We start from the raw sequence: 11,987 nt of genomic DNA on the forward strand, positions 1-11,987 counted from the left end.
CCTGCCGCGACGGCCCCTCCCTGCAGCCCAGCCCCCGGACCTGGCCTCTCACCATCCCCCTGCCTCCTCCCTGGTGGCCATACACCCATGCAGTGACTTTCTGATGCCCAGGTGGGACTTGGCCACCTCTGGCTGGCATGGGCACTCCAGCCACACGCCTCGCCCTCATCAAAAACAACAGACTGTTCAGCTGTGACCTCAAGACCTTCACCCCGGCCCCACCATCTCTCCAGCAGAAACGCCTGCACAGGGCCATCAGAGGACCCGCGTGTCTGAACATGACCCGCTCCTCCAAGCTGCCGCACCTCTGCCCCAACAGCCCTTCTCCCTCACCCTCCCCAGCACTATGGTTTGAATGTGTCCCCCCAAAAGCTCATGTGTTGGAAACAGAATCCCCAAAGTCCTATACTGATGGCATTTGGAAGTGAGTCCTTTGGGAGGTGGTGAGGTTTAATGAGGTCGTGAGGGGAGGGCCCCTGTGAAGGCATGAGTGACTTTATAAGAGAAAGATCTGAGCTGACATGCTCGCTCCGTCTCATCATGTGACACCCTCTGTCATGTTGTCATACAGCACAAAGGTCCCCACCAGATGCCAGCCCATGCTCATGGACTTTCCAGCCTCCAGAACTGTGGACTAAATAAACTCTTATTCTTTATCACTTATCCAGTCTCAGGTATTTTGTGGCAGCAATAGAAAACAGACTGGGACACCTAGTGAACCCTGCTTCAAACTTGAGCGTCCATGGCAGCCAATGGGTGAATACCCCTGCGCAGTCACTCTGGCCTCAGGCAGTGGGCCCTGGGCTTCCTGAGCAATTTATCCTCCAGTCACAGTCAGAGCTCTATACCTGCAGTTTCTGCATTTGCAGATTCAACCTGCCTTAGATGGAAAGTATTTGAAAAAAAGAACTGCATCTGTATCGAACACCCACTGGTTCTGTGTGTCTTCAAGAGCTTTTCCCACCATGACAGCTCCATCGATCCATCCTGAATTCTCAATGTCTGCAAAGAAGGACTGAGTGCCTTGCCCACTGTCCACCCAAGGGAACCTAACTGACTCCAGCTCATCAGAACAAGGCAGATTAGCCTCAGAGCCCTAAGTACCCTGTGCTGGGAGGGGCCAGGCTGGCAGGAAGGTGGGGAGGGGGAACTCACGGCTGGCAGGAGTGGGGCAGGCCTCGCAGGGTCTGTTCCAGGCCTGGCCAATGTTGTAGGAGCAGCAGCATGTCTTCCGGGTCACGTTGAAGGGCAGCTCACTTCCACACGTTCCATTGTAGTGCCGGAAGCAGGCACTCTTTCTCATGTCTGCAGTGTGGGAAAAGGTCTCCCAGGTGAGAGGAAGAGAGGACCAAACAGGAAGGGATTCATGGATCCATTTGAACACAATTGGCTTGGTGTTTCTCCCTCAGCACACTTGGGGGCCTCATTCATATTTCAGGCTTTGTGCACAGCCTGGGCGACTGTTCGTGGCAGCCGCGTGGCAGCCCTGGGCCCTTGAGTCCTGCAGCCTTGTTCACTGACACATATCAGCACCCCAGATACGCTCACCCTTCCTCTCTTCCCCCCAAACACAACTCTTTGCACTCTTCCAAGGCTTGGAGGCAGCTCCTCCCACACCCATGTGCTGCTCCAGCCACTGCCAGCCCCCTGGTCAACCCCGCTTCCTACCCATGCAGTTGTTGCCACCGTTGACTCGCAGGTACTCCGCAGGGCAGACACAGGTGTAGTTCCCCAGAGTATTGTAGCATGTGCCAGGGCCACAGATGCCCGAGTGTGTGGAGCATTCATTGATATCTGCAGGGGAGGTGGGGCAGACGGGGTGTTCAGACCCCATCCAGGAACATTCCAGGTAACTCCTATCCAGGCCCAGGAGGCACTTCCATGGTTTGGTTTCAAAATCAGCTTATCATTATACAGATATAGTAGTGACATGACATGAAGAAACACTTACTGTGACACGACTTACACTAAGGAAATGACCTGAACCCACACTGGTTGTGCCATCGCCAAGGGGCAACCACGTCTACCCCCTGCGATGTGATAGAGAGCAGGAGCCCCATGGAAAACGCAGAGCGGTCCCCCTGGTACAGTTTGGACCTGGAATGTTCCCTAAAGTCTCATGATGAAAGCAAGGTCCCCTATGCAGAGAGGGGCTCTGGGTAAGTGACTGAATCATGGATCAATGAACTGGTGGCTGAATGGATGGCTGGGAGGAAGGAGGCCACGAGGGCGTGCCCTGGAAGGGTCCCTCCTCTCCCTGACCGCGCCCCTCCCTCTCTGTTCCCTGGCTGCCCTGAGCCGAGAAGCTTCCTTTTGCCACTTGCATCTGCCCTGATGGCCCAGACTTGGAGCTGGCCAACCCTGGACTGGGTCCTCTGAAACGGAGAGCCAAAATAAATCTTTGTTCCTCTAAGTGGATCTTGTCAGGTATTTTGGTCACAGTGATAGAACGATGACGCACCACCAAGACCCCGGAGGAGGCTTAACACTGTGGATAGTATCAAACTCTGTTTTTTTTTCCTATACAGGCACACCTATGATGAAGCTTAATTTTTAAATTAGGCACAGTGAGACATGAACAATTGTAACTGCTAATAAAATGAAACAAGCATGACCAGATGCTGTAATAAATGTTATTTAAAACGTACAAATAGTTTCTAGAATTTTCCATTCAATATTTTCAGATTGGGTTGACCATGGGTAATCACAGAAGTTGACCATAGGTAAAGGGGACCACTGTATCCTGGGGTGGGGGTCAATTCCTCCCATCCAGAGGCAGAGCTTTGGCTGTAAAGGGCCACATTGTTTTGCAGTTTTTGAATCAAGAGGAAGTCTCTCCTGATTATCTGGTCTGTTACTGCAGCATAAAAGCAGTCACAAACAGTGTGAAAATGATCTGTGGTAGTGTCCACGCTACAAGAAAACTTTACTATGGACCCTAATATTTCACTTTCATATAATTTTCATGTGTCAGAGAATATTATTTTGATTTTTTTCCTAATCACTTAAAATATGAAAAAAGATTCTTAGCTAGCAGGCTGTATAAAAACAGGTGACAGAATGTTACACTGAGAGTGACATCACCAAAAATGGCAGAGCAGAGAACTCCCGGGCTCCACACCTTCACAAAAGCAAATTAAACAGGCAAAAAATGGGGGGGCAGGAATCAACATATGTGGAACTCTAGAATCCTGTCGAAAACTTATAACAAATAATTTACAATAAATAGTAACCATGCTGCAACACGAGAATGCTGTGTATTTGTAAGTGCCCCTGACAATGTCACATCCTTCCCTTCTCATGGCCACAGCTACCATGAGAATCTTAAAAGCAGGAAGGGAGAAGTGACATATTGAACACAGGGGATCCTCGATAAGGTTAACAGCCAATCTCTCCTCAGAAACCATGGAGGCCAGAAAACAGTGGGGTGAAGTAAAGCCCTAGAAGAAAAAAAGACTCTCAACTGAGAAAAAGAACTGTCCACTGAGAATACTGAGGGCAAAAGTATCCCTCAGAAATGAAGGAGAATTTCTTAAGACAGTCTGAAATAAACAAAAATTGAAGGTGTTCATCTCTAGTAGGCCTCACAAGAAATACTTATGAGCCCCTCCAAATGGAATGAAAATATCCTAGACAGTAACCCAAACCCATATAGGGAAATAACATTCAATGAAACAGCGGGCTACATAGGTAAATGTAGAACTCAGTAGTAATGCATTGTTGGTTATTAACTCCTATTTTTTCTTTAACTTTAAAAGGATACAGAAAAAGAAACAAGAAGGAAATTAAGACGGTCCACTAGGAAAAATATCAATCAATCGAAAAAAGAAACAAAAAAGTTAATAGGGTTGGGGTGTGGCTCATGATAGAGCACTTGCCTAGCATGTGTGAGGCCCAGGGTTCAATCCAAAACAAAACAAAATGGAACAAACAAAAAAATACAACACATGTAGGAAATAAATAGAAAATGGCACATGTAAGCCTTTCCTTATCAGTAATAGTGTGTACATAGATTAGAGTCTCCAGTGAAAAGTCAGGCATTAACAGAATGGACAAAAAGTGAAAACATGATCCAACTAGGTGCTATCTACAAGAGACACAAATGAGTTGAAGTTGAAAGGTAGGGAAAAGATATTCCATGCAAATAGTAATTGAAAGAGATCAGGGTGGGCTGGGGTTGTGGCTTAGTGGTAGAGTACTTGCCTAGCATGTGCAAGGCCCTTGGTTCGATCCTCAGCACCACATAAAAATAAAATAAAGATATTGTGCCCATCTACAACTAAAAAATAAAATATTAAAAAAAAGAAAGCGATTGGGGGTGACAATAGTTGTTTTAAAAAATAGACTTAAAGCCCAAAATTACCATAAGAGACAAAGAAGAACACCATATATTGATACAATGGTCAACCCACCAAGAAGATATAACAATAATACACATACATGCACTTAACAAAAGAGCCTCAAAATACGTGATGGAAAAACTGACAAAAAAACGGTCAGAGTTCTACAAAAACAATTGAAGAATTCAAAAGCCCACTTTCAATAAGAGATAAAAAGAAACTAGCTGAAGGTCTACAAGAGAGGGCTTCATCAACACCATGAAGCACTAAACCTAAGGAAAATCTATAGAACATGCAACCCCCAAACAGCAGAATACACTTTTTTTTTCCAAGTGGACATGAAAAATTCTCTAGGATAGACCATAGATCAGGTCACAAAACAAGTGTGAATAAATTGTTTTAAAATTAAAATCATACAAAGCATTTCTCCAACCACAGTGGAATAAAACACTGTCCCTAATCCTAACACACCGTCCTGGGCACCAGCTAGCTGTTGACCATTCCTGTGATGCTCAAACAAGAACGATAGACAGGGCTGGGTTTGTAGCTCAGTGGTAGATCACTCGCCTTACATGTGTGAGGCACATAAAAATAAGTGAAATAAAGATATTGGGTCCATTTACAACTAAAAAATATTAAAAAGAAGGATAGACAGGTGAAGTGATGCTTGCAGGAAATGTGGGACTGTTTCTTCTCATGTTTTTTCCTTCTCACGCTTAGCTTTGGGCCTTGGTCAGTTTGGCTCAAGAGAAGAAGGACAAATGGATGGACAGATGGATGGACAAATGAAGAGGAGAAGGAGGAAGAGCAGAGGGCAAACCAAGGCAAACCAAACTCAGGTGAGGACTTCCCTTCCTTATCCATATGGAGCTTGGCAGGACAGGAAGTCAGGGAGGGCCTGGCCCTGCCTGGGGAAGAATCCACACTCACCCTCACAGATGCGGGTGTCCTCATTCAGGTGGTATCCAGGTGGGCAATTGCACTGGAAGCTGCCAAATGTGTTGACACAGTCCCCTCCCTGGCACAGCCCTGGCAGCTCCTGGCACTCATCAATGTCTGTCAAGGAAGGGAAAAAGCTGATCGTGGGAGCTTCCTGGGCTTTTCTGGGCTCCTTCAAGGATCCCCAAGAGATACCCCTCATGGCTGTCGAACATTTGGAGGTCTATCTCAAAGGCTAGACCCAGACTCTCTTGAGTTCAACTCCTTTCCTTTCATTGTGAGAAAGATGTGGGATGGATGAGTGGATGGATGGATGGATAGGGCATGGATGAATGGATGGATGGGGATGGATGAATGAGGTATGGATGAATGGATGGATGGATAGATGATAGATGGATGGATGATGGATGGATGGGGATGGATGAATAGATGATGGATGGATGGGCATGGATGAATGGATGAATGAGGTGTGGATGAATGAATGGATGGATGGATGGATAGGACAGGGATGAGTGGATGAATGAGGTATGGATGAATGGATAGAAGGATGGATGGATGGATGGATGATGGATGGATGGGGCATGGATGAATGGATGAATGAGGTATGAATGAATGGATGGATGGATGGATGGATGGATAGGAGAAGGATGAGTGGATGAATGAGGTATGGATGAATGGATAGATGGATGGATGGATGGATGGATGGATGGATGATGGATGGGGCATGGATGAATGGATGAATGAGGTATTAATGAATGGATGGATGGATGATTGATGGATGGGGGATGAATGATGGATGGATAGGGCATGGGTGAATGGATGATGAATGGATGGGCATGGATAAATAGATGAATGAGATATGGATGAATAGATGGATGGATAGATGATGGATGGATAGGGCATGGATAAATGGAAGGATGGGTGGATGGATAAGTGGATGGTTGGATGACTAAGCCAACAGATGGGAGAAGAAACGGCTGAAAGAATAAATTAACAATGCATTGCAAAGTGGAAGCATGGTTTGGTTCTCCCGCCTGTCCTCCAGGTGAAAAGATATGCTCCCCAGGCAGTCCAACTCAGTACTTTGGTGAGATACAGAGAAAGTGGAGCCAGTTGGATGGTCTGCCAGGAACTCACCTTCTAGAATGACAGTGACCGGGTTGGGCCGGAAGCCCTCACCACCTGGGCACAGGGTTCTGTACTCAGCTGCAAGGGAAACAGGCTCTTGTGAGGGGCTATGGGGTGGGGCATTGGATCAAAGCCTAGGGGAAATGGGAGGGGGGGTCCCTTAAAAAGTGCTCAAGAGCAGGCCCCCATCTGGTCATCCTTGGCCTCTTGGAGTCAAGAGACCTTAGCCCAATGTTAGGGCTGCTTGGGGATTCGGTGTGTGTGAGTGTGAGTGTGTGTAAATGTGTTTTCACATTCAATATGGCAGCAGATGGGTCACAAGGTAGCGGCTTTGCACAGGCTGTTCTCACTGCCTTCACATCCTCCCCCTACTCTTCTAGGAAAACCCCTACTCATCCTTCAAAACCTCGCTCAAGCCTTCTCCCTGAGAAGCCTTCTTTTACCTGCTTCCTCTCTGTGGCTTTCTCCTGGACCATCCCTAAGCCTCAAACAAGCCCTTTGGAGAGCTCTACCCTCGCAATCCTGAGACCACTGGTTCACAGGTGAGGAACCGATGTGGCTTGTCTTTCTCTCAGTCCCCGGACCCTAGCACAAGGCACAGAGGAACTCCCAGTGTTTGCTGACTGGCCAAGTGATGGAGTGAAGCACAGAGAATTGGAGAGGCCTGGCCCATGAGCTGCCCAGAGCATGCAATGTGCCCCAGGATGTGCCCTTCTCCCTCCCTGGTGTTCAGTTTCCCTGTCCCTCAAAGCCTACTGTTAGCAGAATGACCCCGAAGATCCTGGTCTCTGTGGCTCAGGCCACAGTGCCTGCCCTGCAGAGGAACTCACTGGCATTGGTCATTGGGCACAGTTCACAGGGGTTGCCCCAGGCCCGGCCCAGGGAGCAACAGCAGGAGGCTCGGGTGACGCCAATTCCGATCTCAGCACTGCAGGAAATGCCAGCATCCCCTCGGTCAAGGGTCTCCAGGAAACAATTCCCAGCCCGGGTATCTGAACAGGCAGAAAGGGGTGGTCAGCAAATGGCAGGAGAGAAACCATGTGCATGTGTGTTTGCTATGTGTCTATGCATGTGTAGCTGTGGCCTCTGAGAGTCTCTGTGTGCCTGTGTGGGGGTTGGGGGGGACAACTGTTGACTGACTGTCTCAGTGTGTGTGGCCGTGTGTGTGTGTGTGTGTGTGTGTGTGTGGCCGTGTGTGTGTGGTGGTGGCTGGGCGTTCCTGAATGCATGAACAGGGAAGGGCTGGGCAGGGAAGGTGTGTGCTTGTGAGACTGTCTGCATGGGCGTGCAGCTGGATCTAGACCAGAAGGCTGTATCTCTCTGGGGGACAAGGATGATCCTGGTTCCAAGCCAGCAAGTGTCCTCTTGTCAGGAGCAGGTGGACAGCCTGACATCCAGCTGGCTCCACAGACCCCAGGTCCCTCCAGCTAGAGCTGAGCATGGACTCACCAACGCATCCCACCCCAGTGGGGTTCAGCTCGAAATCCTGGGGGCAGTTGCAGAAGTAGCTGCCGGGGGTATTGACGCACAGGCCGTTGATGCAGTTCACAGGGTCTGCACACTCGTTGGCATCTGTGGGGGGCAACACCACCATCAGCAGGACTTCCACCCTCCTTCCATCCCCCTCCCTCTTGGCTTGCTCCTGGAAAGCCATGGCCCTTGCTTAGGTGCTGGACCTTGGAACAAGTCCTTGTCCTTCCCTGGAAAGAAATTGAAGGGGACAGGCCTCCAGAATCTGCACTGGCCCTTCCGACCCCCTCTTCTTCCTGTTCCATTCAACTGGGCTTAGAGGTTTCCCCTTGAAAACTCTCCCCACCCTGCGTGCCACTCAGCCCACACACAAAACCCAGATTTAGAAAATGCTTTCAAACCATGGGGTGGAAAACTCAAATCTGGCCCACTGCTTGTTGGTGTCAATAAAGTTTTATTGGCAAATGGCCATGGCCATTCATTTACATATCGTCTGTGGCTGTTCAACAGCAGCAGAGTGGAGTACAGCCAATGGAGATTGGCTTGCAGAGCTGAGGTCAGGTAAGCCCGCTCCCGGGGGGGGGAGCAGCGAGGGAGCAAGCCATGCCCCCACCCTCAGTCCTGTATCCCTGCTTCCCCAGCCTGGCTGACCCCGCACCTGTGCAGTTGCCGCCACTGCGGTCCAGCTCATAGCCATCGTCACAGATGCAGCGGAACATCCCAGGCAGGTTCTTACAGGTCCCGAACGTGCAGAGGTTCCCAAGAGCACACTCGTCCACGTCTGTAGGGACCCCAGGTCAGCCCGCCTGGCTGGACAGCATGTTTGGGGACCCACCTGCTCTGCCCCCTATCCGGTGGAGCCCGGGCCTCACCCTGGCAGGCCCGGTGGTCCTCGGTGGGGCTGAAGCCCATCTCACATTCGCAGCGGAAGCCACCAGGTACATTGAGACACTGCCCGCTCTCACAGAGGTCCATGTCCTCAGCGCATTCGTCCCTGTCTACGGAACCCAAGGGGCGGAGGGCTGGGGGCCAGCTGGGCTGGAACCCCACGAGGTGGGTGGGAGGATCCAGTCACTCGAACACTTCAGTGTCCCCAGGGACGCAGGAATGAAGCTCTAGGAACTTGGACCCCAACTCAGGGTGGGCATGTGACCAAGACAGGGGCCAGGGAGAGGAGAGGGGGCTCTGGACATGCAGACTCCAGCAGTCGGGCAGAGAGGGATTTGGTCACTCAGGACCTTGGGCAGAGGGCAGCCAGGTAGTAAGCAAGCATCCCCAAGCATGTGGAGTCCAAGGGAGAAGACAGCCTTCACGGGTGGGTAGGTGGCCTGGGGGCTGAGGCTGTATCTCTCCAGCATCCCCAGGGTGGGAGGTGGCGAGTCCAGCCTCGTGGCTATCCCTCTCTCTGGTGTCTGCACCTGCTTCCTCTCACCTTCACAAGAGTAGCCATCCCCAGAAAATCCCTGGCGGCAGGCGCAGCGATAGGAACCAGGGGTGTTGTGGCAGTCGGCTCGCGGGCTGCACCGGTGCTCTCGGAGGGCACACTCATCCAGGTCTGTAGGGGACAGAGCCTGGAGTCCCCCAGTGGGCATGCCAAGGGCTGCAGAGAGGCAGACCCTCCAACCCAGCCCTGCATGGTCCCACCGGCCCTGGACCCAGCCACACCATCTCCACCTTGCACCCACCTACCTCTTTTTTTTTTTTTAATATTTATTTTTTAGTTTTCGGCGGACACAACATCTTTGTTTGTATGTGGTGCTGAGGATCGAACCTGGGCCACACGCATGCCAGGCGAGCGCGCTACCGCTTGAGCCACATCCCCAGCCCCCTCTTCTACTTTGTAGGGACGCCTGCCCCAGGTACTCACCCTGGCATCCGAAGCCATCCCCCACCCAGCCTGGCCAGCACCTACAGCTGAAACTCCCAGGGACGTTGAGGCAGGAGGCGTGGCTGTCACAGTTGTGTCCCCCAAGCTCACACTCGTTCACATCTGAGTGGGGAGGAGAAATGACAGGGCCCAGTCTCAGAGGGGGAGGCTTGTTGTGGTAGCAGTGAAAAGAGGGAGAAAGTCCCCAGAGAGTCTCCTTCCGCCTACCCCAGGACCTTCTGTCTTTATCCAGAGTCCAAGAGAGAAATCCCCAACCCAATAGGCATAACTCTTAGCAGCCCTCAGAAATGATCTAAAATAGCCACACAAGAGACTCAGGTAGACATTAAGAGTAACTGTCCCAATGAAGAGTTAAACCAGGGTTTCCTTCTACTCTGTCATTTCTAACTGAGTCAGTTTTGCATCACCTTTATCATCTCTGCAGTGTTGGTGCACCACCTAAGTGGCTACTGTTACTGAACCTTTCTTTACCTGGACTCTCAGTTATACTTGAAAAAATGTATTTTAAAAGAAAAATTTATAAAAACACCGACAAACTCAAAGTCATGGGTTTGGGCTAGGGGTGCAGTTCAGTGGTAGAGCACTTGCCTAGCCTGCACCAGGCCCTGGGTCCCATACAGTGCATGGGAAGAAAAAAAATCATAGGGCTTGACGTTCTGCGATGCAATCTTTTATCTAACACACACTCAAATAACTATACAACTAGAGCGTGCAGGGATGTGGGCCCTTGCAACACCCAGTCAAGTCCTAACCCCTTGAATCTGTGAATGTGTTCTCATTTGGAGATGGGTTCATCTTTCACTCTTCCACATGCGGAAATCCACCCAGTACCATTTGTCAAAGGGGCTGACTTTCCCTACCATACATTTTTGGCCCCTTGGTCAAGAATCAGATGCCTGGGGAGATCCAACATGGCGGTGGGCGCGGAGAGATCAAGTCTCTGACCTCTTCAGCTGCACGGGCATAGGGAGTCATAAACCGTCTAAATGCTGTTTGCTCAGGACCACTAGACAATGCTGAGCTGACGTGGATCTGGGGCGAACAGTCTGGGCCTCTCAGAACACACACTGAGCCCGGATCGGCTGAATTCAAGCTCCCATTCGCCTGCGTCTCGCAGACAAACCGCTGTGACTCAGCACTAAACGATCCCGCTGAAACAACTGGTCAGCCCTTCTGAACCTGCGGAGATTAATACCAACCGAGTCTTCATAGGTAGTGGCCACAGGATTGAGACGGGGCTTGGGAGAGCCGGTCAGGACCCACCTGTTGCATCGGTCACCCGGCAAAGGGAACAAACTGTCGCCATTTGCAAGGGATACCACCATGGCAGAGAACTGATGTCACCAGAATGCGGCGGAGGAGATAACTTCATTGAAACTGGCGGCGACAGGTGTGTAACCCCCTAGCCCTTCCTCTCCACACAGCGGGGAAACCTTAAGGGCCCCTCCCAGCTCTCCCGTAAGGGCCCCTCCCAGCTCTCCCGTGAGCGTGATAGTCAGACTGAAGGAATCAGGAGTGGCGCGGGACCCACGGCCCAGGACCCCCGGCTACCGCTCCCACCAGTGCTGACAACTGAGGTCTCTTGCACCAGCTACCGGGGGCGTGGTTACCGGAGGGCAAGCAAAATTCGCTGAGGGTTCTCAGCCCCAAGCTCCACAAACACAGGGTCTGAGGGAATGGCAAACGGGGAGAGTGTGCCCAGTCGTTCAAGAAAATAGGGCTCCTGGGAGCAGCAGACCTGGCGTGTAGCCAGTATTGTGGTGAGCGCCACCGGTGAGCGGGGCCTGGCTTGAGGAAAAATGGGGAAGTGACTAGACACAAGAGAAGGCCCTAGGCACTCAGGATTGGAGACCCGCCCAGTCTGGGAGGAGGAGCTGCTGCACAGTGATTGGTTCCCGCGTATTGAGAGGAGAAGCTTGGCCCGGTGGGCACAGCTCCACCTCCTGGAAGAGAAGTTAATCAAACTCTAAGACTGCATTTATTAATTTTTTGGGGGGGGTTCATTTTCATTTTTTTTATTTTTTAATTTTTTTAAAATATTTTTTATTATTTTTTTAATTTTAATTTTGATTTTTTTTTATTATTTTTTAAATTATTTTTTCTTTTTTTATTTTCTATTTTTTTTCTTTTGTCTTTTCATTTCTTTTCAATTTCCTTATTCCCCCTTCCTTGAATTCTACCTGCTTACTCTCATTCTCTTTAGTGACTTCTTCCCTTCCCTT

At 50.3% G+C, this 11,987-nt stretch overlaps 1 protein-coding gene across 1 annotated transcript in view; it reads right to left on the reverse strand.

Moving 5' to 3' along the window:
• Nucleotides 1-11,987, reverse strand: part of Fbn3 (fibrillin 3) — a 60,651-nt gene that overhangs the window by 23,602 nt on the left and 25,062 nt on the right. The window contains exons 32-41 of the mRNA XM_048813383.1: nt 9,745-9,867; nt 9,310-9,432; nt 8,750-8,875; nt 8,536-8,658; nt 7,857-7,979; nt 7,238-7,399; nt 6,417-6,485; nt 5,271-5,396; nt 1,669-1,794; nt 1,156-1,305 (exon numbers count right to left, since the gene is read on the reverse strand). Coding sequence (XP_048669340.1) covers nt 1,156-1,305; nt 1,669-1,794; nt 5,271-5,396; nt 6,417-6,485; nt 7,238-7,399; nt 7,857-7,979; nt 8,536-8,658; nt 8,750-8,875; nt 9,310-9,432; nt 9,745-9,867 — 1,251 coding nt within the window. The remainder of the gene's footprint in view (nt 1-1,155; nt 1,306-1,668; nt 1,795-5,270; nt 5,397-6,416; nt 6,486-7,237; nt 7,400-7,856; nt 7,980-8,535; nt 8,659-8,749; nt 8,876-9,309; nt 9,433-9,744; nt 9,868-11,987) is intronic.

This window comes from Marmota marmota, unplaced genomic scaffold (genome assembly GCF_001458135.2).
Source record: "Marmota marmota marmota unplaced genomic scaffold, marMar, whole genome shotgun sequence".
Lineage (NCBI taxonomy): Eukaryota > Metazoa > Chordata > Mammalia > Rodentia > Sciuridae > Marmota > Marmota marmota.